This window comes from Carassius carassius, chromosome 19 (genome assembly GCF_963082965.1).
Source record: "Carassius carassius chromosome 19, fCarCar2.1, whole genome shotgun sequence".
Lineage (NCBI taxonomy): Eukaryota > Metazoa > Chordata > Actinopteri > Cypriniformes > Cyprinidae > Carassius > Carassius carassius.
In genome coordinates this window covers 15,573,412-15,600,107 of record NC_081773.1, presented here as the reverse complement: position 1 = coordinate 15,600,107, position 26,696 = coordinate 15,573,412, and the positions used below count along the sequence as shown (strand labels likewise).

Genomic DNA, 26,696 nt, shown 5'->3' with positions numbered 1-26,696 from the left:
GCAACACTAGTTTTTATCCACAGTAGTCCATTTACAGCACCTTCTCAGAGATGTCATGCAGGGCTGCAGCGAGTACGCGGTAGGCAGCCGTCTTCCCACCAAAGGGTTCTCCCACTATCATGAAGCCGTGACGAACAATCATCATTTCATAGATCTGCAGGATCTTCTCAGCAAAGAAGTCAGTGACCTGCAGGTTCATCTTAGCGCTGTTTTCATGAATAGCCTCAAGCAACACTCTGTAGTCTGGTTTTGGAAGCTTGATTCCAGGGAATAGATCGGAAGTGATGCCCTGGACAGATTCACAATGACTGGTAAGTTAGTGAATATTAATTGGAGAATTAAACATACATTTTAATGACTGCATATGTAGAGTATATTAAAACAGATGTTATACCTCAAATAATGGAAGGTCATGAGCCAGAAATTTCGGGAGGTTGACATCAATAATAGATCTCAGCAACAGAATATCTTCATTCTCCTCTGGAAACTTCAACTGTGACATGTTAAACACAGGGAGAGAAAGAGGTTTGACACTCAATAAAAGATTCGCTTGTGCCGTCACTTTTCCAGGGTCTCCAGGGAGAGAGTGGCATTCAGCCACATTGTCTTTGCTCATTCTTTACCATCACAGTCATTTGCAACTCAGACCTGAGGGGTTTCGAGCATGCCTTTGTCTCCAGAAGTAATTTCAAGATGGCAAAAGAGTGCAGTCTCGGGTGTGATGGTGCAAAGATTGCTGTGAAAATGACATAGGCGTATTCATTTGTGAGAACAGCAGAGATGACACAAGCAGGCGCTATTCAAATTTGGCAAAACGAGAAAAGCGAGTGAGAGCTGCCAAGGTCAGGTTCCTCCTCTGCCTATTTCAGCTCCGTGAGATTTGGTTTTGTGGCTTTAATATTTCAGGCTCCTTATTGTCACACTATAAACACATTAGGAAGAGCAACAGTCATGCACACATTCCAGTAAAATTCCAGTTTTATTCACCATATTTAGTTATTTAGGCCAGTGACTGGATTCTACAAATAAACTCACTCACTAAAAATTCATGTAATAACAGCATTATAAACCCCAATATTTTGAGCAATTACACTTGTATGTTGAGCAATTTTGTATTAATTATATTAATTTATTTATTTTTGGTTAATACACAAAATAAAGCATTATTTCATTAATTACTTTCAAATTTCTATAGATATTGCAGTAGTATTGTTATTGCAAAATCTTTTGGTGATGAGAATGGATTAGTGAAAATCTGATATTGTGACATCCTTAATCCCAATGCTAGAAACATGGCTTTAGTTTCTATTTTCAGTGACACAATGTACATTTAACCTGTCACAATACAATGAATGCTTTTCTTTGTGACTGTTATTGAAGGATGCTGCTTTTAAAAATGAAGCGAGAATCAGTGTACTTAGGTGCTGTTTCTTGTCCAACCTAACTGGGCCTAAATTTTGTTGCTAAAGGGTTCGAGGGAGGGTTCAAACGGTAGCCTGATCTCATTAGTTTTCATAGGATTCATACACATACACGTGTACATTTTTGAGCATTTGGACTGTCAAGCACAATATGGCGGTAGAAAAAGTGTATTTACAGTTCCATGTTTACTAACAATTGTTGGACATTAAAACATTAAAAATTATAATACTTTGTTCACTAGTTTTAGTTTTGACAGTAGATGTTGGCATCTTTCTTATTTGCACCCACAAGATGCCAAACTGCTGCCGTGGTTACAGTCAAACACTCTTTTATTTTGCACAGACACAGAACAATAGGCTTCACTCCTCCAAATAAATGCAGCTGCCACTCTTAAAACATTGCAGGGAGTTAGTGGCCTGTGTGACTCTGACAGGAGACATGGCTTTTATTTTGATGGTGCCATCGTATCAGAATAGTAAATGGAAAAACAGCATTCATCTTCCTCGAGGCATATTGTGTGCACTACAGTTGTTCCTTTGACCTGTCTTCTCTGAGGGCCTATGGCTGAACTGCTGTTCTCAGTGTCGGTAAATGACAGCTGTTTGAACATATTCCCTTGTGCATACTAAATATGCTTCTAGGGAAAATCGGTACAACAGTAATAAATCAAAGATCAAGGAATGAGCTCAGGTAGGGCCACCTATGAACATGAAAATGACTGTGTTCTGGCCTTGCTTCAGGGGATCTGCTCATACTGAAGTGAGCATACTCTATGGTGCTCTTTACACAAGCTTTGACTGCCTGTCTAGCAATCAAATGGAATTATAGTATAACACACAAAACCTGGAGTTTTGTATTGGCAATTCAATCTGAAAAAAATGCTGTTTGAAATCATGTTTCCTTACATTCTGTTCTTTACAAATGAGAAATGACGAGAGAGGGAGAGGTGTACTGATTGGAGCCCATAATTCTTTAGGGTCACACAGGTTTTAGCAAAGTTCTCAGTTTCAAGAATTTGTGTTTTTCACAGATCTGCAATTCTCCAGACCGCTGAATTGAGTGTGAACACTATTTATATTCAATGTCAGATTCATTTGGCTTTGATCCACCGGCGAAAAGTGGAGCGTGCAATGGGAATTGAGATGAAGTGGAAATGTTTCACTCCTCTGACCCTTGGTAACTCTGTGCTGATAACAGTGGCAGGCGAAGAGGAACTGAGCCAATTGCAGTTGGGAGTCATACAGAATAGCTTTAACAAGTTTATGAAATGCTCAGAAACAGTGGCTCAGCAGAAGCAGCAGGAGCCAAAACATCTAGCTACTAAATGAAATGAGATGTTAAATCAAACCAAAAAAGGCTTTCACATTCAAAGACAAAATTAAATCTGATTCTTCAAATAACATCATCATAGATTCAGGCCACGAATGTTGCAAATAAAGGGCCAAGATTTGAAATGCAACTGTAAACACCACAAAGTAGTTCTCTTGTGACTTATTTATTTAAATTATGCTGAATTAATATACAGTAAAGACCAAAAGTTTGGACACACCTTCTCATTCAAAGAGTTTTCTTTATTTTCCTGACTATAAAAATTGTAGAGTCACACTGAAGGCATCAAGGGCTATTTGACCAAGAAGGAGAGTGATGGGGTGCTGCGCCAGATGACCTGGCCTCCACAGTCACCGGACCTGAACCCAATCGAGATGGTTTAGGGGTGAGCTGGACCCCAGACAGAAGGCAAAAGGGCCAACAAGTGCTAAGCATCTCTCGGGGAACTCCTTCAAGACTGTTGGAAGACCATTTCAGGTGACTACCTCTTGAAGCTCATCAAGAGAATGCCAAGAGTGTGCAAAGCAGTAATCAAAATAAAAGGTGGCTACTTTGAAGAACCTAGAATATGACATATTTTCAGTTGTTTCACACACTTTTTTGTTATGTATATAATTCCATATATAATTCCACATGTGTTCATTCATAGTTTTGATGCCTTCAGTGTGACTCTACAATTTTCATAGTCATGAAAATAAAGAAAACTCTTTGAATGAGAAGGTGTGTCCAAACTTTTGGTCTGTACTCTATGTGTATGTCACTGCAAAGTTAAAGCATATTATTTTTTATAAAAATATTTAAATCATAGCATGGTGATAAACATTTTTTTGGAGATACAGGTCCTACCTTCAGGTTCCCTGCAGCAGTCAGAACAGATTTGACAGCCCTCATGCCGTAATCATAGTGGTGCTGGGAAGAGAGCTGCTCAGAGCACAGTCTATACGTAGCTACAATCTTCACTGAGAGCGGTCGTGCTCTGACAAATCCACAGGAATACAGCACAATCTCAGCTATCAGAGCATAGTCTGGCACCATCATAGCTACTGTCCGGAAGAGAGCCTGCAGCAGACAATTACACAACATTCACAAACAGAACAAACACTATATGCTCAAATAAAATGGGACAGAAACACACAGTGAACAGTGACAGAAAGAAATAAAGAAACATTATAGAAACTCTTTCAATGCACAATATGTACAGAATCACACTCATAATGAAAAATCTTCATTATAATAATCACTAGATATTATGTAGCACTTTGCAGTACTCTCTAACTGTATAGGCTATATATATTTATTTTCCTCTGGGAATGACAAAAAGTAAACACATTCCATATGCAAGGCAGATATTTGCATGAATTAGGTGCTCTACATGCCTTCAGGTTGTCAGGCAGCTCAGACCGTCCTGCATAGCCAGGGTTCATTGTGATGAAGACAGCACAGGTAGGGTTCAGTTTCAGCTCTGTCCCCTCAAACTGCAGCATCTCAGCATGGGCAGAAATACCTAAAGAGAAAATAATGAAGTATCTATGAAGTATATATGAATTAAGTGTGTATCTCATTGGATTGATAGATTTATGCAATTTAAGTCTCTAAACACCTAATTTGACTGGACTCATCAGGTTCAGATGTAGGCATCTATTAAGCATATAGGGGGTTTGGAGAAAAAAATCTGTTGCTCCACTGAATGAACCTTAAAATCCATTGACAACACAGTTGACATTTAACTCAAAATGTGCACACAAACACACCTCTCTGGATGGTTAGAATTTGCTGAGCCACCACTGAAAGCACTTCCAGATCAATACGGTTGAACTCATCAAAGCAGGCCCAGGCACCAGCCGACAACAAGCCCTGGAAGAGACCAAGTATCTTTACCATGACTTAAAGCAAATGTAGTCTGAACACTCCTGTGCTGCAAGATAACTGACAAAGGGTGAGCAGGATGACTTTAAAATGCAAGCCCTTTGCAATTCTAAGCTCTCTGATTAAGATACAGCTGTGGCTCCCTGATAGTCCTGAGGCTGTACAGTAAAAGCATTGCAATCTTTGCTAGCATACCAAATTGAAAGGAAAACTAACATGCATGTTAAATATAATGCATGTTAAATTAAATATAAGACCTTTGTTCATCTTCGGAACACAGATTAAATATTTTTGATGAAATCCCAGAATGTTCTGACCCTGCATAGACAGCAACACAAAAGACATGTTCAACGTCCAGAAAGGTAGTAAGAACATTGTTATGTGGCATCACTGGTTCAACAGTAATTTTATGAATGTACGAGAATACTTTATGTGTACAAAGAAAACAATACCAACAACGTTATTCAAAAAGTTTTCTTCATGTCACCGTCCGCTGCCATTCACGAGAGTAACTTGACACATACTGTACTTGTGCATTCCTCAGCTCGTAAACAAGGCACAGCGTGTTCTAGGCGAATGCACGTGCTACTCTCATTGATGGGGGTCGATGGTGATGCGGAGGAGAACAATTGTTGAATAAATTTGTTATTTTTGTTTTCTTTGCACACAAAAAGTAGTCTCGTAACTTCATAAAATTAAGATTGAACCACTGATGTCAAATGAACTATTTTAACGATGTCCTTACTACGTGTCTGGGTCAGGGAACATTTCACTTTCATTGCTGTTTATGGAGGGTCAGAAAGCTCTCAGGTTTCCTCAAAAATAACTTAATTTGTGTTTTAAAGATGAACAAAGGTCTTACGCAGAGGAGTCATGCCCATTCAAACCAAAGGGAGAGGATTTTGAATCCAGCTTTTAAAAGACAAAAAATTGCCAAATAATATTTTTTATTTATAAAAAAAAATTAATTAAATGTATAACTATATTTAATACACTGGTTTGATTAAATCAGGAGTGCCAAACCCTGCTCCTGGCGATCGACTGTCCTGCAAAGATTAGCTCCAATCCTATTCAAACACACCTGAAGCAACTAATTAAGGTCTACAGGCTCACTTAAAAATTAAAGGCAGGTGTGTTTGATTAGGGTTGGAGCCAAACTTTGCAGGACAGTCGATCGCCAGGAGCAGGGTTGGGCACCCCTGGATTAAATTGTTCAGTGCAGTACATCACCAGTTGCTAAATTCAAATCTGTATTTGCTGGCTAGCACTGAGCCAGAGACAGATGTATTTGTTCGAACTCACAACAAGGGAAGTCGTGGCCTAATGGTTCGAGTCTCGGGCCAGCAGGAATTGTAGGTGGGGGGAGTGCATGTACAGTGCTCTCTCCACCCTCAATACCACGACTTAGGTGCCCTTGAGCAAGGCATTGAACCCCCAACTGCTCCCTTGGCGCCGCAGCATAAATGGCTGCCCACTGCTCTGGGTGTGTGTTCACAGTGTGTGTGTGTGTGTGTGTGTGTTCACTGCTCTGTGTGTGTGCACTTTGGATGGTTAAATGCAGAGCACAAATTCTGAGTATGGGTCACCATACTTGGCTGAATGTCACATCACTTTTTTTTTACAGCGAGGAGGAGCACCTTAAGTTACAATGGAAGTTATTTGTTTATTTATACATAAATACAGAGAATTAACATGGTCATTCTTATAATTAACTAGAAAATATTTGTATTCATTCTACTTTTCTTTGTTTTAAAACGTTCAGAATCATAAAACTTTTTATTGAGATTAATGAGTAATGTCTAACTGATCTTTGTATTTAGAAAAGCTCAGTTTAATTAGAAATACTTTTGTGGGGTCAGTAATCTAGAAGACAACACAAGACAAGATGAGACAAGACAAATCTCATTATGTACTATTATTTCGAAGAGTTCATAACCCCTTTCTACAAGTAAACATTTTTTTCTACAATAATTCTGATATTCTGAATATGTGTTACTATAGTAACCAGTGATGGCCATTTCAGTGCTGTGCTGTTGTGTTTTGAGAGGCTTTCTCTAAAGACACATGATGCTTGACCTCATGTGTTTTCCACTAACCTAATGCCAAATACTGAGCCGAATAATTCAGATTTAAACATAACTTTGGCTAACTATTCATGACATGCTTCATAATTACAGACTTTGTAACACTAACCTTAAAGAATTTGCCCAGTGCAATATAGTCCAGGCCATCAGAGCAGTTGAAGACTACACACTGCTTAGCTATGGCTTTAGCCAGATCTTTGGTGGTTTCTGTCTTGCCGGTACCTGCAGGACCCTCTGGGGCTCCGCCAAGATGTAAGTGTAAAGCTCCAAATAGAGTTCTGGTAAAGAAGACATGTTGAAAAGGTGAAGCCAGAGTTTATATTCATCAAAAAAAAAAAATCATTTAACAATGTTAATTTATAATTAAATTTTGATAGATGAAAATAACAAATTACTATTCAAAAATTTGGGGTCTGTATGATTTTTAAATGTTTTTAAAATAAGTCTCTTATGCTCTTATTCACCAGGGCTACATTTATTTGATCAATTATCCAGTAAAACAGTAATATTGTGAAGAATTATTACAATAATAAAATACTTTAAAATGTAATTCATCACTGTAATGGCAAAGCAAATATTTTCAGCAGCTGTTAGTCCAGTCATCAGTGTCACATGATTTGCTGTTCAAGGAACATTTCTTATTATTATATTTAATCGAGCATCCTCTGGGTGCAGCCACACTGAAAACTACTGCCTTTGGTTTTTATGCATAATGTGAAGAATTCTGACCTATAGCAGCGATCAGTGAGAGGAGTGATGACCAGTCGTGGTGTGTTTCCAAGATACTCATAGCCGTATGCCAAGCCTGCATTGATCATCTTTGTCTGAAGCTGGTTTTCCTTCATAGACAGGGTCCGATCAAAGAGTTGAGAGGGGAGAAAAAAAAAAAAAAAACAATAGCAAGTGTCCAAAACATTAGCTAGACACAAATCATTTTCAATCACGCTTACAAACACTCAAATAGACTTACAATCCAATAGTAGCGTAGTTGGCTGAGCCACTCAAAGTTGGTCTCATCATCCACACCCTTCTGTACCAGAGAAGCCAACACGTCCCGGGCATGAACGTCAAGCACCACCAGCGCTCCAAGTGTTACTCGGTTCTGTTTGGACAGCTTGCCACGTACCAGAGTTACAATGTCATCTATCTGAGTATTGTTCTGCTCAAGATAGGCCTGAAGAGCCTGAATCAGAACACAAAAATGCCGTCATAAGTACAGTAAGACAGCAATTATTGCAAAACAAACCCAACTCGAAATGAGGCAGATAATGACTACACATTATCCTGGGCCCGGTTCCCCAAAACGTTCTTAACGCTAAGTAGTTCTTAACCTATTCCTTAACCTCTCTCTTAACCTTATGGCACGGTTCCCGACACATTCGTACGCTAAGTATATCTTCTGTAAGTCAAACTTTCGTAAGGTTGGTCTGGACCATTCGTAGCTCTCTCTTAGCGTTATTTGAGCTCATGACGCTACTGTACAGCAGTCTTTAGAAACCAGCGCAGCGAAGTACAAGTCAAACTATGGTATGTCGACAATTTTGTGGCTCAACAATGATTTTCTGTTATTTTTTAAGACTCATAATAAATTATGTTCGCAATGGATACAGGCCTATTTATGAAGTTGACTTTATGTGGTTACAGAACTAATAAGGTGGTAATTAGCCTAGGCTTTTTCGTAATGTAATTAAAGCGAATTGGCAATAATTTTTTTGATAATTAAAATCTGGCAAACAATTTGGCTCTAAATGGCTAAGATCTTTAAATGGGTAAGCATGGTGGTGTCCAGTAAGCGACCAACAATGGCAGCGATCCAACATGTCCTTGTATTGAATCAAAGACGGAGCCGGACTCGGAGCCGTTTAGTCCATGTCCGTTTTTTTATTCGGCAAAACTTAAGCCCTTTTGACATTTTGCCTGACGTGGCTATATTAAAATAAAAAAACCCTACCAAGACAACTCATTGTGGAGCAGCTGATGGACCTTCCCAGACCTGCGCTGGCCAGGCTAACGCGGCAGAATTCTGCTTTAAGCCCTGAAGCCCAGCGCAGGTGTGTCCACACAGTCACCAACGCCCTTCTGCGCCATGCCGGGGATTACATCCTGGTGGATGGCACACTCATCCCTATCGCCCATCCATCATTGATTGATCGGGAGGAAATATCGCGAAAGGGATACGCGACCATAAACATGCAGGTTATAGTGGACCATAGGAGTGTGATCTTCGACTTGGTGGCAAGGTCCAGCAAAACTTCAAGTTCCCTGACGAGAAGCTTGGTGCCCTTGTTTACGTTGCTTCCCCAGCATATTTTGTATCTAATTCTCTCTCTCTCTCTCTGTTCATTGTAGATAGGTTGTTTTTTTATTAAAAACATAAACCACTTGCAATCAATACCGCATCAAACAGAAGTAACTGCAGCTGCTTGCCAATCAATTCTGATTGTAAAGGACCTTACCATTAATATAAAAGTGTATTATATAATTTTCATAAGTCGTTAAACCCATGTCAAGAAGCGGCACAACGGGATAAGGAGGGTGGATGATTAGCGAGAGATACCCGGTTCGTCTAGCCGTCACATAGCCTATTGTGTGAACATATTACTGACCATTTGATAATTTAATTTATAGTCTATATTCTACTGATAACTTAAACTATGTTAAAATAAATGTTACTGTAATAATTTGAGGAATGTGTCATTTGCATAGAACGTGTTGTCTTTCTTAACGCTGTAATGCACCTTCATGTGAAGTGGATAATCGATTCATGAGCAATCGATGCCAACTAATTCAGCACCCTGACTTTGGACAGCGCTCTTGTAACGTCGGACGTAAGAGGCAGCGTGCTAAGAAGCTTCCTAAGGGACACTTCGGGGAACACACTTAGAAACATCAACAACTTTGGTAAGATATATCTTTCGATGTCTTCTTAGCGCGCTAAGAGTGAACGTTATCGGGGAACCGGGCCCTGGCTATTATATGGCTAATTGGCAAATAAGTAAATAGATATGGCATTTTAAACTGAGTTCAATTTATTTTATTACATGAAAAGAAAAGAAGACATAAAAATATCATATTAACTGTGTGGACAACTGTCTAGTTTAGCAGGTCGCTATGCACAAATATATAGTAGAATGCCATAAATCACCAATAAGAATGAAGTATTCCACAGAGCTGCGCAATAAAATATTATATTGCTATGTATGTATAACATACCTTTGGTCCCTTTGCAATGGCTTCATGAATGTCCTTTGTCCAGTAAACCTGTGACACACAGAGCACTGTCTGACCTGGCCAGGCCCTGACCCAGTTGATCCTTAGGTCTTTGGGATATGCTTCGAACGCCTCTCCGATCACCTGACAGCCAGGAGTCAAGAGAGCAGTTAGCATTTCACATTTCTAAGAATGGCAGACAGGTGAATATGAAGACTGACATGAAATTCATCCACTCTTATAGCTTACAAACCATGATCCTAAATTAAAAGTTTAGTTCAATAATAGGGCTGTCACTTTTGTGAAAAAAGCATTTTCGATTTTTAAGACATGAGTGTTCATTGAATCGATTGTAAAATCGATTTTCCACGTAAAAAAAAAAAAAGACGTTTCCTTTTTCAACGCCAAATAACAGATGAACGTAAAGAGAGCGCTGGAAACACACAAGTCAGCAATATTTCTTATTTATTGGCATTAGAGCTGTAATCGGGCCTTAAAAAAGCCCGACAGATTTCAGCCCGAGCCTGACAAGTACATTTTAATTGACAGGTTTTTAAAAGCCCGAACCCATTTACAGCCCGACATTCAAATATGCGCGCACACACACAGCTCTTTTGGCTTTTGTCAAGAATGAGTCATCTATACATGTTTTAACATAATTTATTCATAACTAACTTAGACTAGGCCACTTGGAAGTTGGAATAAAGAAATTAAGTAAGTCCTCTGTGACATCTTATCATCTCAGCACTCTAAATAGACATAGACTCATTTAGCCTATAAATAGACCAACGCACCAATAAAAACGAGTCTTTTTTAACAAATAAAATTAATAAGATAAATAAGATATAATAAGATAAAGGCTCCGCCGGATTTGCTTTGCCACTAGCAGCTGACATTTAATAAAAGAATAATGCCAACATTAGCGTATATACTCTGTCCACATTATGCATTTAAGACTCAATGAATATATAGTTATCATTTGAAAAAACTTAACTCACAGAGATTAGGCTAAGCCTAAATGTTTTTGTGGAGGAAAATTATCGAATTCACTGTACTGTAGATTAGATGTCTTCAGCGCGTTCCTGCGCTCACTGATGGTGCGTCATTATTCACTCATATTCTCATTATAAACATGGTCAAAACTTTTCCACAACTCAAGTTTGCTTTAGTTGCTGGTGCAACCAAAACATATTCGCCAGAGGCAAGCCTCCGTTATACCTACTCAGCATCCATTTTCGCATCTTTCTCGCGCTAATCGAAACACATCACATGACCGCTCATTTACCTCACAAACTGGAGCGCAAGCCCGAGCCCGGCCCGAGCCCGCGTAAGATTATATAAATAAAACCCGAACCCGGCCAAACCCAAGATCTTCAGCTCTAATTGGCATGAAGTTTCGTGCAGATTAACAAACAGCAACAGGAGTGCAACATTCTCGAAAAAAATATATATGCAGAGGGGACTGCTGCAATAACATAAATGAAAAACATCACTGCAGGCTTCAACCCAGCTGCATTTACGATTTAGGCAATTCAAGGCAATTAGGCTGTGCAAGGTGGGAGTATTACTGCCAATCTTTCACCACAAAAGCCGGTCGCTGTCAGCTGGCAATGGTGGCTCATTTTCATAACTCAGCATCTCCTGTAAGAGGTCGCTTTCGACGTCACTGGGTCTTATAGGCGCGTATTTGCTGGTATTTTCTGTCTAGCTTTCGCAACGCATACTGCACTTTTGGAATTCTTTATTTTCCTTTTCTGCTTGTTTGTGAGTTTTCGATTGTGCAATCGATTTTCGAACAAAAAGTGACAGCCCTATTCAATAATGTTTAAGGTAAATAAAGTTGAAATTTTAATGTTTTTATTTTAGGTAATTCTGTGGTGTGGAGAGGAAATGAGTCAAATACATTTGCGTTCATTTTGCATGTTTTTAAATAACATTTTATTTCACTTTGATGTTATAAAAATGTTGTGTTCATAAGTAGAAAAAACAATTAAATATATAGCCCTAATGCTTTAAAGTGCTTCCAAAAAGATATTTCCAAAGAGGGTGAATGTTTTAGAGGCACTGTCAAAAACCAAATATCTGCCATTGTACATCCACAAGCAATTACCTGTGCAAAGGATTGTCAACAGAACCAATTAATGTATAAGCCATACTAAACTGAATCAAATCCTATTAAATTGTTTCCAATTCTGCTATTCAGGAATCCACTGACTCAGAGAAAGTTCATACACTTCTTTACCTTGTGTATGGAGTGGAGCATGCCAGTCTCCAGCTCCAGGAGCCATTTCTCCACCTGCCCACGAGCTTTAGATGTAGAGATGATATCCAGCAGCTCCACCACCTCTCCTTCACTGCTCCTCATATGAGTGATGTCCAAAACATCAGTAAACACGACGTTAGCAATACCCTCAAAACACTTCTTCAGATGGGGCTGCACTCTGAAACATAAAGCCGATGGTAAACTGTTGCCCGTTTCCAACACAATATTTGATATTTCATTTGAGGCAACATGCTTCAAAAACACCTAGATGTTCAGAAATGTCAGATTCAGAGAAAAAGCAATATTCAAATGTGTAACACTGTCAGATGATAGCATGGACAAATTTTCCTTGAGTCACTGACTCTATTAACTTCACTCATTATCACTTCCACCCTCTAGTACTTTATGATTCACACTTCAGCAAAACAGCTGCTGCAATTTGTGACCCTGAACCACAAAACCAGTCTTAAAGGGGTCATATGATGCGGTTTCAAGTTCTCCTTTATCTTTGGAGTGTTACAAGCTGTTCATGAATAGATAAGATCCCTTATAGATAAGTTGCAAAGACTAAAGTCTCAAACCCAAAGAGATATTCTATTTATTAAAAACTCATCCACGCACTCCTAAACCACCTCATTTAAACACGGCCCCATATGTCTACGTCACTGTGTAGGCAGATTTGCATAACACTGACCAAATGTATCCACAAAGAAAGAAGGCGTAACTTTGATTCTCGCTATAGTATTGTTGCTGCCGCCGCCACATCGTAGTGATGCTGTGTTTCATTGCGAAAGCGAAAATACTTCCAAAATACTTCCAAAAGAGGACACAAGTAGAAATCAGGGGTTAAGTTGTATTAACAACACTGTTCCAGAACAGTTCAAACCAAATATTTGTGCGTGTGCAACACATTTTGTGGAGGACTGTTTCCTGTACCTTCGGAGAGTAAGGTTAACCTACAATGCCGGCTGTTCTGACTCACAGCCTGTAAGTATGTTTTCATATTTAAAGAATTTGCCACTGACAATTCAAATGCGAGTTTTGATATAAGATGGTACAAGTCATCATAATCAGTAATTATGTCCCCACTGGATGCAACAAATACCTCGTTTGAAATGGGTTTTATGGGTTTTTTCTCGTTGCACTGGGACACGGCATCACAGTATGGAAAGAGGCATAACATTTCTGTCACACGCTTTAGGTATTCAGACAATAACAACACACTGGATAGCTGGCCAATATAAGCACATCTCGCTCTTCAGAACGATGAGCTTTGTAAAAATTGATGTGTATCAGAAAACAATAATGTACAGTATGTGGAAAATAAGTTTTTTTTTTTTTACTTAAACCGCAAAAAACACATTTAATTACAGCAAATAAATACCACATTAATTTATGATTAGTTATATGCATTGCTAAAGACTTCATTTGGACAACTTTAAAGGTGATTTTCTCAGTATTTAGATTTCTTTTTTGCACCCTCAGATTCCAGACTTTCAAATAGTTGTATCTCGGCCAAATATTGTCCTATACTAACAAACCACACACCAATGGAAAGCTTATTTATTCAGCATTCATATTTCACAAATCTCAATAATAAAAAAATTATATATATACTAAAGATTGGTTTTGTGGTCAAGGGTCGCAATTATTATTATTTATTTTTTTTCTAAAGCTATAATTCACTTTCAAATATAATAGAAATGTGGGAGACACAATAGATGAGTGAGAATGACACAGCGAGAGTGAAATAAAGAGAAAGAAAGCAAGAGAGAGGTGATCAGAACTTGTGATAGAGCAGAAAAGCAAGGCCAGCCAATGCCAACATTCCTAGTTTGTGAAACCAAGAGCCCTATAGTAGTACAATTTGACCTTGCATTTGAGGCATCATCATTCATCATTAAACAAATATCTAGGGTGAAATATAACAAGATTTGCTTATACGTTAAGGGCCTGCACAGGGTAGCCACGGCAGAGAAACTAGGCCAGAGTGTCACAGGAAGAAGAAAAAGCACTATAATTAAATTCCCTCAGTAAATACTGGATTTTAATGATTCAAATTGGGGTTTTTCAAGGCTGAGGTGAAGCTAAATTGCTTTTCATTTGTCCTTCCCTGTTCCTTTTGAGGCCCCACATACTAAATGTTTATGTAGGCAGCAGTGGTTTGGTAGGCGGCGTAACATCAGTTGGATTTGCCATGGGAGACATGCCAAAGTAGGCTATGTGAAAACATAAGATATATTCATAAATATCATAGGATTGAGATTAAAGCTCCGCAGAGTGAATGCTGTGTGTCTTATTTCATGTTACAGTAAATTACATCCAGCCTACATTCTACATCAAGGTGAAAATTCTTGAATACACTAAACCCTCAGAAGTCTTGGGACTTTATAGCAATTTGAAATGACTAATAACCAATACTACTAGTCAACTGTTGCAAACTAGATGATAAAAATACCATGTAAAACTATATTTCAGAGTGTGAGTTTTAGCGATACAGTTTCACTCACAGTTATTCTTCATGAAAATTCAGAAAAAGAAAGCATAGCAGCACCGCACATCAAAAATTGACCCAAACTTGCATCATCTTAAGGTTTTTTGAATTATTGATATAGCACAGACTGATCTTCCATAGTTCTTTCCGACATTCAGTCACACAGCCTGGCTTTATCATAAAGCGATCAATCAACAAAGCGATTCCCAAACAGCAAGGATATTGAAAACAGAAGACTTCAAAATCAAATCCTATTAGCTGCTGACAAACAATATTCCTCAAGCCTATACATCATGTTGCTTACAGAAGTGTCACCTTTAAGCCTCTTTTCCTTTGAGGATATGGAGAAAGTGTGAGATTACTGTAACTCACACCACACTAAAAGTGCAAACCCACAGAATTCCTGACACCTTCCTATAGCTTCAGGAACATTTGTAACTGCACCGGTAGAAATGGATCAAGCAGAATGATCACTAGTGGTTGACCAATATGGGTTTTTTGATGGTCAGTGCCTATACTTACATTCAGAAAGCATGATCGCTGATGACAGTTACAATGCCAATATATTGTATACACTACCATTCAAATGTTTGGGATCAGTAATTATTTATTTCTGTTTATTACTTTTATTTATTTATTTGGAATAATATAATTATTTCATTTCAGATAAATCTTTTAAACACACACACACGTAAATAATCCTTAAATAATGGATCACAGCTTCCAATGTTTTCAACATTGATAATTATAAAAAAATGATAAATGACTTGAGCATCAAATTGGGATATTAGAATGATTTCTGAAGGATCATGTGACACTGAAGACTGGAGGAATGATGCTGAAAATTCTGCTTTGCCATCACTTGAATAAATTACATTTAAAACACACTAAAGTAAGTTATTTAAAATTGTATTAGTACTTCACAATATTACTGTTTTTACTGTATAAATAAATGCAGCCTTGGTGATTTTATTTACACAACATTTACTCACAATTTACAAAAAAATCCATTACCCTGATCTACAGCTATTAGTAAAATTTAGAAATATATGATCAAATATCAGCCAATCTATTAGACTGTCGTTACTGAGTACTTTTAAAAGTTCCCTGTACCTGGTTGGATCCTTAGTCTCTGAGAGGATCTCCAGCAGCTCGTCATTGGACAGGAAGAAGAAGCGGGGGAAATAGAGTCTCTTCTTCTCCAGGTATTCATTCAGACCCTTGAGAATGAGTTCCAGCAACTCGTTACTGCTTTTCATCTTTTCTAGCATCTTTTCAATGGCCACCACTGCCAGGACATGCTTGTCCTAAGAGAGAAATACATCATATTTAGCTATGTGTTATGTAACTAAAATGAATGATATGAGGTAACAAGACTTTTAGTCTTCAGAAAATATTATTTCGGCCTATAAAACGTGTTGCTATGATGCTTGGTTTGTTGTAGGCAATCCACAAGGCATTGGTATGCATTTTTTAGTGCTCTCATAGGTTGCAAGAGTGTGCTTACAGCCCCTAGCCAAGAGATACCACCAACAAGTCACTACAATATTCTGGTTCTTCCTTCAATGTACCGTAAGTCAACCATTTTCAACACCTCTCCTCAACAACAATATCTATGCCCCACAATAATATCTATGCCAATGCAAATTACACCCTGAAGTTGAATACTTAAGGGTTTGTTCAAATCCCTTACTGTATGTATGAGAAATATATTTTATATGAAGCGCCATTAATAATTTAGTAGATAAGTAAAGTGCATATTAGACCGTAACGGGGCATTTTAGACTGATCTCTAAAGGAAGCCCCTGGACCGTGTGTGATGTTTTCAAGTTCAGCGGCAGTTGAGAAACTCAACAAGACTGAAAATCGTGGGTAATGAAACACCATCAGACTGCTTTTAAAGCATCTTTTGAAAAGATGATATTCATAGCCATATTTCCCTGCTTTCACAAAAGAGTTCATTTATGAAAGGTGTCTCCCACCAGGAAAACTCATCCTATCTTTCGCCGTCTGATTTTCAAACGTTCCTCCAAAGGTTGTATGAAGGCCACGTCCTTCATTAGAGAGAGAGGAAACAATTGTATACCCGCCCCCTCCCTTTCCACCCCTCATAGATGCTCCTCGCCTGTAAAGAGATAATAATTGCTTTTTCCCCTTTTCGGATTGCTATTGATTTTCTATTACCAACGGTGACTAGACTTCACATTCACAGAGAGATTGAAGTTTAACGATCACTTTTGGATGACAGAAAGGCCTGATTTCTTGACAGGGTTGAGAGGAAGTAATGAGGGGTTGTTAATAACCAAAGCCTACACAAAATAACCCTTTTAAAACATGAAAAGACACCATTGGATGACTCTACTGAAAGAGAGAGGGGATGTTTTATGCCAATTACTCTTTTAATTATTCTCCCTCTCCATCACACTGAATTACATTAGAGCGAGAGGGTGAGTGCTGCCGGAATGCTTCTGAATGAAGGAATGCTGAAAATCATCTGCTTCCTTTCACAGGGTGCAGAAACATGCAGGTGGGCTGCTCAACAGAGCCAGATATTCACAGTTAATAGATCGCGTTTTCTTCACAAATGCATTCCCTTTCATTTACAGTAGCCTCATGCCTCGGCATCCAGAATAGCTTCATACAGTAACAGTATGTCCCTTCTTGTGTCTTCAGCAAAATAACAACTGGGCTCAGATCTCCATGTTTTCCCCAAACACCCCACTGATATTATAAGCATGCCTTTCTTTATGTACTGCTGTTTCCTGTAAAGCAGCAACAGGCAAAAGCACCTGCTATCCAGCTGAAATAATACGTGTTTGCTTTTCCAAGAAGAGTCATTTACGGTTCGTAATATGGAAATTGTGGAGTGGCGTAGGAATTATTCAAAAAGAAAACATCCTTAAAGAAACCCAGAATTCTGAATTCAATTACAGAATGTTTATCTCCCTTTCTGTCAAAAGGGGAAAGTTAGAAACACATTAGAAAAGAGTAAATAAGATCTGGAGGCAATGAACAGTTCTGTGGGTACTGTAGATGAAGAGAGACACCTAGTGGACAATCTGATATGGCAGTCCAGAGTATTATCTGATTACAGCTTGATTAAGCAAAAAGCTGTTTTTCAACAACATGATTATCGACATTGCTTTAGCTACATGTAGAACTGAATATTTGGCTATAGTGAGTTTCCATTTCAGAGAGTGTTTGTCAACTGTCAGAAAATTGTCTCGGAAGATTCTGTGATGAATTAGGATAGTGCCTTTTAACTCACATAAAGTGCTGAGATTTTTTTTTTTAAACTATGGACACTTATTTATTTTTTTACTTGGGAAGGGAGGCAGCATGCCTCGTGATGCTCAATGACCTTGTTTTCTGCACACTCCTAGATTTTAGTCCCTCCAGACAAAATCCATAATTCCAATTTGACAGTACAGCCAGGTGACTTTTTTTTTTTCGTTTAGAGGAGAGACAACAGATATTGATGTCTCTCAGAGCACTGAGACTGGGCTTGCCAATTACTTGCCGAAGAGTCTCTAGATGGGTGACTGTGTTTGGGTGTGTGTCTGATAGCCGTCTCATTTGTCATGAACACACTATAGTTTGATATGTCAGGAACTTTTTCAAAGAGTTTTTCTCAGTTTTAGATATAAACAAACCACAGTTTGTTTTTATATTCTGCTGCATATGTAGGGCTTTCTGGCTCACCAGGCTGACTTGTTTCATAGTGTCCCTCCAGGTTTTATCCACAGCAGTAAAGCGACGTCCCTCTTCAGGCATCTGGGCCATGATGTCTGGGGAACTGAAGATGGGCTCCAGATAGAGCCAGGTGCCCTGAACCTTTAACCACTCATCCATAATCTCCTGCAGCAAAAGCAGCTTGCCCTCCCAGTGCCTGAGATACATGCATACAGACACACAGTGTAAACATGCGAGACAAATAGCTAGATACCAAACTTTTCTGTACCAATTTGGGCTCACTAATACAGCCTCTTTTTCCATTTTGTGCTTCAAAATCAGGATTATAAAGTATGTGATCAATCAAGAGACACTAAAGCTATTAAACTAACACAGAATTAGTGCATGTACGACTTTGTTATTGTACCATACTGAACTGTGTTCTAATGTAACTGCTAATGTTACTGTTACTCACCCTGCAAAGAAACGTTCAGCCCGACTGTTGGGAAAAAACTGCTTGTTTCACATGTACATTTAGAAACATAGCTAGACCCATTTTAATGAGGTATAAGCCCCAGTAAGGTACGTAAAATTTCCTTGATAAATCATTGTCTGACGAAATAAATTACAGCCTATATGGCTGAAAATTACATGTAAACTAAAATACATTTTACCAGTTCTCTATAGACTAAATTAATCTGTAAAATCTAAACTAATGAAATTATCTGTACCACATACTTTCATTTTGTTACATATTATGATTTAAATAAATAAGTAAGTAAATAAACCTAGAAATTTAGAAACAAACCCCCAAGAAATATAGAAGTAGATTTGTGAAATTCTTAGCTGGCTTGTGGCCAAGTAATGATCAAGCTCTAAAAATTATTATTATAAGCAAATGGGAATAGGCAAATATGACAGCTACAATTTTGGCCAACCAGAATTACATACAATATGTATAAACTTTGCATTTTTGCATACACGTTCATATTGACTGCAAGCTATGCACAGATACTCATCTCTCACCGTATCTCGGCCTCAAATGGCTTGATGAATGGTGAGCCCCTCATAGTCTGGGTCTTGACAATATGGTCATCCAGCAGCATCTGGATCTCATCCAATGAGGACAGAATGGAGGTTCCAGTTTCACGATAGGGCAGGAGGGTGAACTCCATCCCTTCCCATTCACTAACCATGCGCTCCATGGCCTTTTCAAGGCCATGTTCTTTACTGGCCCCTTCGCTGATGGTTTCAAAGGCAGAGAGGTGAGCTTCCAGATGCAGTGGAAGAAACTGGGCCACACAGGCATCCTCCTCTGAGGGCTTGAGGGGGAAGCCAACAACTGCAGACATGGCCTCCCAATGGCGCTCACGGAGACCGGGGTTACAAAGCACCTGCCGAAACAAATCATCCCCATAATTAATGAGCAGCCCGGCACAGAATCTGCACTCTCAGAATTCCCCAGAAAGCACAGCAGATTTCAGCCCCTTGCATGTTCTTCATTAAATATAATTTACAATGCTTTCAGCTACCAATGTAAGTGAGGTGACAGCGACTCACCTGCACTAGAGGAATGTGTTCCTTAAAGGCTTCCACTTCTGCTTTCACGGAGGTGGCTATTTGAAGAGCTTTAGGTGAGTCCTGGAAGCTTTTTTCTAGCTTGTACAGGGAACGGCTGTAGTTACCCACGTCAGCTTCCACTTTGTCTGGGTTGACAGCTGAGAGTGGGCCGTTCACCCACTGACGATGCTGATTCTGAAACTCAGCCGCTGTCTCATACAGACGCAGATAAGGGAGCAGACAGTCTTGGACAGCTTTGCATTGTGGGTACTGAGAAACAGGCCAGCCAAAGGCCTCCTCCTCCTGGTTGAAACCTCTGATCTGATGGATAAGAAAGGGAATGAGTTTGATTGGGCAGGTGCAACAATAAGAGCGGCTATTCTCAGAGGCACTCTAAAACTCTTTCACAAATCCAACTGACAAATATCCTAAACATCCCTTTCGCCTGCACTTTTGCAGATTGTGTGAACAGGCTTGAGAATATTTTATTTACATCTTGGTATTTCCATTTAGCATTTTTACGCAATACCCCGTTTCATTATATAATATGGATAAAAACCTTGCTAAAGAAGCAGTAAAATAAACCATAATGCTTTAGTGCAGAATACACAGTACCTTTTCCATAACCAAATCCAGTTTGGAATTGAGGGCCTGGGCTTTTTTCAGATATTTGTTGAGCTCAGAGACATCACCAAAGGTCATAAAGTCCTCCACTTGCTGTTCATAGCTCTTGAGATCCTCCAAAATCCTCTCACATCTCAACTACGATTTAAAAACACACATTAGTTCATGCAATAGTGCAGGAGTGCCAGATTGAACAACAAAGTATAGAGTTTTAATTATGTGCTGTTGGTGAATTTTAGCTGCTTGGCTGCTTAGATTTTACTATTTGTGTCACTGTTTGTCTTTTAGTTGCTGGTAAATACAATTTTTCAAATGTTTTGTTGCTGCAAAGTATAGAACAAACACTCATGCTTGGGGGTTCTTTATTGTTTTCCCTAATTGTTGCTCTTATATGTACTATATAATGTAAAAAGTGTTGCAGAATGTGAAGATTTGATGTTTCTGTTTCCAGGGTATGTTTCCATGTTTGGTTTGATCATTTGTTTTTAGGATTGACCAGCATGTGGCATCTCTAGTACCTTCAGGCCATTCTGGAACTGGTTGGTCTTCTCTTTGATAATCTGGCGGTGCTGATCAAAGACGGAAGGCATGCGTCCATGACACTGGAAGGTCTTGCTGTTCAGCTGAATGTCTGTGAGCGAGAATGTGACATAATCCACCAAGAAACACAACCTGCTATTGGACTCCTGAAGTTTCATTTCCAACTGAGGCATTTCCTCAGCCTCCACCTTCATCACATATGCCTATGACAAAACGGAAATAATATACAGTACTGAAAGATGTTTTGTTTTCCAGAGACAGGTTCAAAAATAGAGATGGAGGTCAGTTTTACCTTAAGTTCCATGAGTTCCTGTGTGTCTGATGGATTTCTGAGGGCTTTATTTGATATTGTATCATATTCCTCACACAACCTAGAAATCAGTGACATGGATTACTAACAGGTTACTGACAAAATGTTTTGGAAATTTGTCAGTGACTCACTTGTTATTGAACTCTTGATGACCCTGTAACATGTGAGTGACCAGTTTGTGCAGGAGACCCTCTGCTCGCTTCACAAGGGCACGGACCAAATCATGGGAATGCACTTCAAACATGCCCAAACGCACCACCTGAAACCCAGAACACAATAAATGATGTTCATAATTCTGTGGGGAAAGACTGCTAAAATGTGGACTGTAAATAACCCTCAACCTTCAAGGTGTTGTATTGGATCTCATCAGCTAACTGCTGGTAGCGTGTCACCTCCATCATCAGCTCCTGGAAGGAGTGCTGCTCCTGCAGGAACTGGTTAACATCCTCTTCAGCTTGCTGGGACACCAGTGGAGCATACTTATCATAAACACGGATATGCTTCAAAGGTTCAGCTCTTTCTGCACGTATTACACGTGTGATCTTCTCCTGCTGGGCCTTCAGGATCTCCGGCAAGATGATGGGCTTCAGAGTATGATGTGTTTCTGGGCCAGGCTTGAATTGGTATAAATGTGTAAATACATGACACAGAAATGACAATAATCAGAGTACATTGAACTCTTTTATCTCAAAAGATCAATGAAAATTGGATTCCTCGTGATATGTTGCTTTTAATATTAATATAGCTATCAAACAACACAGCACAAACAAGATTTAACATCAAATAAAAAAAACATGTTTACCCATTCTGAGTACAGCTTCATCTCTACTCGAGGGATCAAACTTAAGGATTTCAGCATCATGTCATACACATTTAGCAGAGTGACTTCAAAGTCTTTGAAATCAGGTTCAAATCTGATAGTATTTTGATCCAGCACCAGCCTTAGGACGAACCCTGGATGCTCATAGGCTCGCACTGACCGCTTCAGTGGGTAAAAAAAACAAAACATATTACTTCATAGGCCATGGGGATTTATAAAGGCTGTCAAAATGTAAATAAAAAAAAAGATACACTGAAGCAAAAAAAAGATTCCACAATGATATAAAAATTATATTTGGTATAATAAAACATTTGGTGGTCCAGATCTTACAGGGTCCTGGGCGATGAGGTGTGTGTAGTCCTGAATAGACTCCAGTGCCAGGCTTTGGAGCTGATAGGTCATGAGCGTGGCCAGACAGTTGTAGAAAGACTGCAGTCGAGCAACACTACTGTTGCTAGGGATCAGTTTGCGCTTGCTACTAAGACAACAGATTTGCTGCACTTCGGGTATCCACCTGTTTGTTAAAAAATATATATATATAATAATAACAAAACGATACAATTGGAGTTGCATTGTTTTTCGAGAGTACAGTCTGCTAAGCTTAAGAAAATGTTTTGGATTCTGTTCAGTTGTCGACAACTTTTAACTGCATACTGCAATACTGAGTAGTAAGCAAAATCCTTCATTGTCAAGTTATTGTCTTCATCCGTGAAAAATTCAAAAGATAGTTGAGATGGATGATCAATTCACATGGTCGCTGATGAGTTGACAAGTATAGGAAAACAGCTGAGAGTGCTTACTTTTTGAGAAGGATGCCTGTGGCATATTCAATGTGTTTGCTGACTAACTGCTGAAAAGCAGACAACTCCACAGATTCCTGCTCGTTGTGGAAGACCTCCACATCAACAAGCCGCACTTTCCTGCAGAAGAAAACAAGACATTCTAGTCATTATGGAAAAGGCTCTTTGTGATTAAGAAGTGCACTTAATGTATTGAATGTGTACCTGAATGTGCACTCCTAAAAGTATTTTTTTCATCACTGTTTCATTACACAAAGTACACTTTGTAATAATGTCAAATTAAATGGTTTGTTTTAAATGACATTTTAGTTACATTTAGTGCAATAAAGTGTCTAAAAATATTACATTCAGTTTGCACTTAAATACATTGTTTTAAAGTATATAATTATTGCAATAAGTGCTCTTTTACTGACCAAATGTGACACTTGTTATTTTGAACTTTTTATAACACTGTGACATATGAGTAACCAGTATCTATGTGATGCTAAAGTATGATAAAGTGTACTTTTTTCCACAAGGGGCTTAATATTCTACAATGCAGTTCAATGCCTTCAATGTTTAATTGTCCTGTCCCACAGTGTCTTCATGCTCATCTGACACTTACTTAAAAGACACTTGCCACAGATCTAGTACTGCAAGCATAGTGGGATTGATTGAGTGAAGCTGGTGTCTCATTCTTTTCTGGGCCTGAAGAAATGATTTATTCCATGGCTTTGGAATAATTTCCATTCTGCAAGAAACAAAGGGGGGATTTAATATACAATGATTGACAAAATATATATATTTTTAAACATTTTATATATATATCAACTATATATATATAAACTATATATATCAACTATTGCTACAGTAAAGGACGCTAACAGGGATTAGAAGAAGGGGATCAAATGAAATTTTAAAGTACTGATACCACAGAAGTTCTTGGTACATCAAAGTCACAAATCACATAATGTAAGCTAAAATTTAAATTCAGAAGAAAGCAATTACTTTCAAGAATCTGCATTATTTTGACAAATTTACTACACCATTAACTAGAATGCCTTATGGTCAGTTTTATGCCTAAGAGATATCATTTGTCATGTGTCTTGTACACTAAAAGGAATTTAGCAGGACTCACTCTTGTCTGTGTGCAGGGAGATCTCTAGCTTTGGACTCCTGATTCTCTCTGGGGTCTTGCAGCACAAAATCCACTGGAGCAGAGGACAACACCACACACAATACTTGGTCATGTCATGTAGCACAGAGACTAAAAATTATTTGTTAAAATGATTGCTTATTAAAATTGACAGTAAGGTATTTCTTGTAGGAACAAGCAGCTAGACTAAACATCAGATTTTATTCAGAGGCATTGTGAAAAATGTTCTCCAAGATCTCTGTGCTCTGAAATTTTTAAATCTACTGTGTCTCCTTTGCAAACTGCCAGATTAGCCAAACAGAAGAGCATACCTATGGCCTTTTTGACACTGAGCAGATAGTCTTCTCTCATCTCATCTGAGAGAGTCTCAATGGTTCCACTCAAACTCTTCAGGTGTTCTGGGACTAAAGCAAGAACATTCTTAAGCCAAGAGTCCTCCATAGCTGCCACGTCCTCTGTGCCTATCCCATTGCGGATGTAATAGTAGTACCTCTGAAAGACAAGACACAATGTTTGTGGCCAAATGGCATAAGGACATACAGTAATGTTAATACAGGATGGAATGATTACCTTTTATTCGAATGTCTCACATCTGAGATTAAAAAAAATTGAACTAAAATGAACATGCAGATAAAAAGTCATTGTTTACCAAAATGTCCTTCTCTGCAGCAGTAGGCGATCCTGAAGTGGATGGGGTGCTGTTTTCTGTGATGGACGTAGCAATGGCATCTTCACGGTGCCTGAAATCATATTGTTCTTTTAGTGATTATACTGTATGTGACAGGTACAATTTATCATCAAGAACTCATCTTTATGCAAATCAAACCCACATAATAATGCTGACGAGAGAACTGCGAAACTGCTCACGATCCCTCTTGGGTTGGACACCGCCACGATGCCTGTAAGAAGGTCCAGAAAGCCCTCCATCTTTGGTCCCCAAGTGCTGTGGACCTCGATGACGAGTCTGACCCCAGTGTACCCCTGTTCCTTGCACATCTCCTTAAGGGAAATTTGAAATATGTTCTCACAGATATTATAGTCTGGATTGAAAATGTAATATAGTATATGTGTTTCATAAATCAAAATACATTGGATCACATACTAGAGAGCAAAGAGCCAAGGGTGTCCTCTTGAGATTGTCCCTTTAGTCTAAAGCTAGGGCTTGCTTCATGCCACCGAGGTTTTGACCGAACCTAAAGGTCACAAGCCACACTGTTGTTAGTTGAGAAGACATAATCTTGACTTAAAAAGATATGGTGGATGTGTGCCAGGCTTTACCTGCTGTATCTGTGGTAAAAGACCAACAGTTTTATCTGGTTTCTTGGGGGGGTTCTTTTTACCAAAGGGAAAAAAGGAAGATATTAGATGTTCATTGTGAGAATTATTATTGTTAGGAATTTGTGTTGTAAGTTAATAGTGTATATCATGCACTCCCTGTGACAGCCATTCTACGATAAGTTATTCATAAGAAAGTACGTTAACAATAAACAGAATCTATTCGCCTTATATAAAACTTCACTTTTACTCACCAGCACCTCCATGTTCAGCACTTTGGTTTTCGTCTTTACATTGAACTGGTCGGAACTGGAATTAGATTTGTCGTTTTCACATTTTAAAACGAAGCTGCGCCGTGTCTTGCAGATGTCAACACAGCTGTGAGAAGAGAGTTTGGCACCTTTTTATAAAAACACAGCTCGTCACCTGTCCAACGGTCTGCCGGTTGCGCAATAACTTAAACACGATAATTTAATTGGAAATGTGTTTGTACGTTGTTGTTAAGATAAGTTTAAAAGGTTTAGTTTTTTAACATTACCTGTTTGCGTTCAGTAACTCCGCTTGTGAAAGTGTATTGGCGTTGCTAGGCTGGTAACCAAGGAAGCGCGACGACTAGTACACATGTGACGTAATGTAACAGTGCCCGCCCCATGCACGTATATATAAATACCGGACACACATTCTCATTCAAAGAGTTTTCTTTATTTTCATGACTATGAAAATTGTAGATTTACACTGAAGGCATCAAAACTATGAATTAACACAAATGTGGAATTATATATGGAATTATATACATAACAAAAAAGTGTGAAACAACTGAAAATATGTCATATTCTAGGTTCTTCAAAGTAGCCACCTTTTATTTTGATTACTGCTTTGCACACTCTTGGCATTCTCTTGATGAGCTTCAAGAGGTAGTCGCCTGAAATGGTCTTCCAACAGTCTTGAAGGAGTTCCCCGAGAGATGCTTAGCACTTGTTGGCCCTTTTGCCTTCTGTCTGGGGTCCAGCTCACCCCTAAACCATCTCGATTGGGTTCAGGTTCGGTGACTGTGGAGGCCAGGTCATCTGGCGCAGCACCCCATCACTCTCCTTCTTGGTCAAATAGCCCTTGATGCCTTCAGTGTGACTCTACAATTTTCATAGTCATGAAATAAAGAAAACTCTTTGAATGAGAAGGTGTGTCCAAACTTTTGATCTGTACTGTATATATATATATATATATATATATATATATATATATTAATAAGTATGTCGTTAATAAGTATGTAACAAAATTAATTAATTAATTAA

The 26,696-nt window shown here is 38.7% G+C and overlaps 1 protein-coding gene across 1 annotated transcript in view; it reads right to left on the bottom strand.

Annotated features, from left to right (window-relative positions):
• The window catches only part of dnah7 (dynein, axonemal, heavy chain 7), a 68,833-nt gene extending 42,830 nt beyond the window's left edge, over positions 1-26,003 (bottom strand). The window contains exons 1-31 of the mRNA XM_059499967.1: positions 25,943-26,003; positions 25,659-25,782; positions 25,408-25,461; positions 25,232-25,322; positions 24,960-25,128; positions 24,779-24,869; positions 24,441-24,621; positions 24,112-24,184; positions 23,599-23,724; positions 22,995-23,114; positions 22,525-22,708; positions 22,177-22,356; positions 21,716-21,988; positions 21,506-21,633; positions 21,357-21,435; positions 21,043-21,267; positions 20,516-20,662; positions 19,901-20,221; positions 19,367-19,734; positions 18,371-18,557; positions 15,782-15,975; positions 12,154-12,352; positions 9,915-10,055; positions 7,672-7,884; positions 7,431-7,540; positions 6,811-6,979; positions 4,503-4,605; positions 4,128-4,255; positions 3,598-3,810; positions 395-493; positions 41-289 (exon numbers count right to left, since the gene is read on the bottom strand). Coding sequence (XP_059355950.1) covers positions 41-289; positions 395-493; positions 3,598-3,810; positions 4,128-4,255; positions 4,503-4,605; positions 6,811-6,979; positions 7,431-7,540; positions 7,672-7,884; positions 9,915-10,055; positions 12,154-12,352; positions 15,782-15,975; positions 18,371-18,557; positions 19,367-19,734; positions 19,901-20,221; positions 20,516-20,662; positions 21,043-21,267; positions 21,357-21,435; positions 21,506-21,633; positions 21,716-21,988; positions 22,177-22,356; positions 22,525-22,708; positions 22,995-23,114; positions 23,599-23,724; positions 24,112-24,184; positions 24,441-24,621; positions 24,779-24,869; positions 24,960-25,128; positions 25,232-25,322; positions 25,408-25,461; positions 25,659-25,670 — 4,827 coding nt within the window. The 5' untranslated portion in view covers positions 25,671-25,782; positions 25,943-26,003. The remainder of the gene's footprint in view (positions 1-40; positions 290-394; positions 494-3,597; positions 3,811-4,127; positions 4,256-4,502; positions 4,606-6,810; positions 6,980-7,430; positions 7,541-7,671; positions 7,885-9,914; positions 10,056-12,153; positions 12,353-15,781; positions 15,976-18,370; positions 18,558-19,366; positions 19,735-19,900; positions 20,222-20,515; positions 20,663-21,042; positions 21,268-21,356; positions 21,436-21,505; positions 21,634-21,715; positions 21,989-22,176; positions 22,357-22,524; positions 22,709-22,994; positions 23,115-23,598; positions 23,725-24,111; positions 24,185-24,440; positions 24,622-24,778; positions 24,870-24,959; positions 25,129-25,231; positions 25,323-25,407; positions 25,462-25,658; positions 25,783-25,942) is intronic.
• Positions 26,004-26,696: the final 693 nt, after the last annotated feature.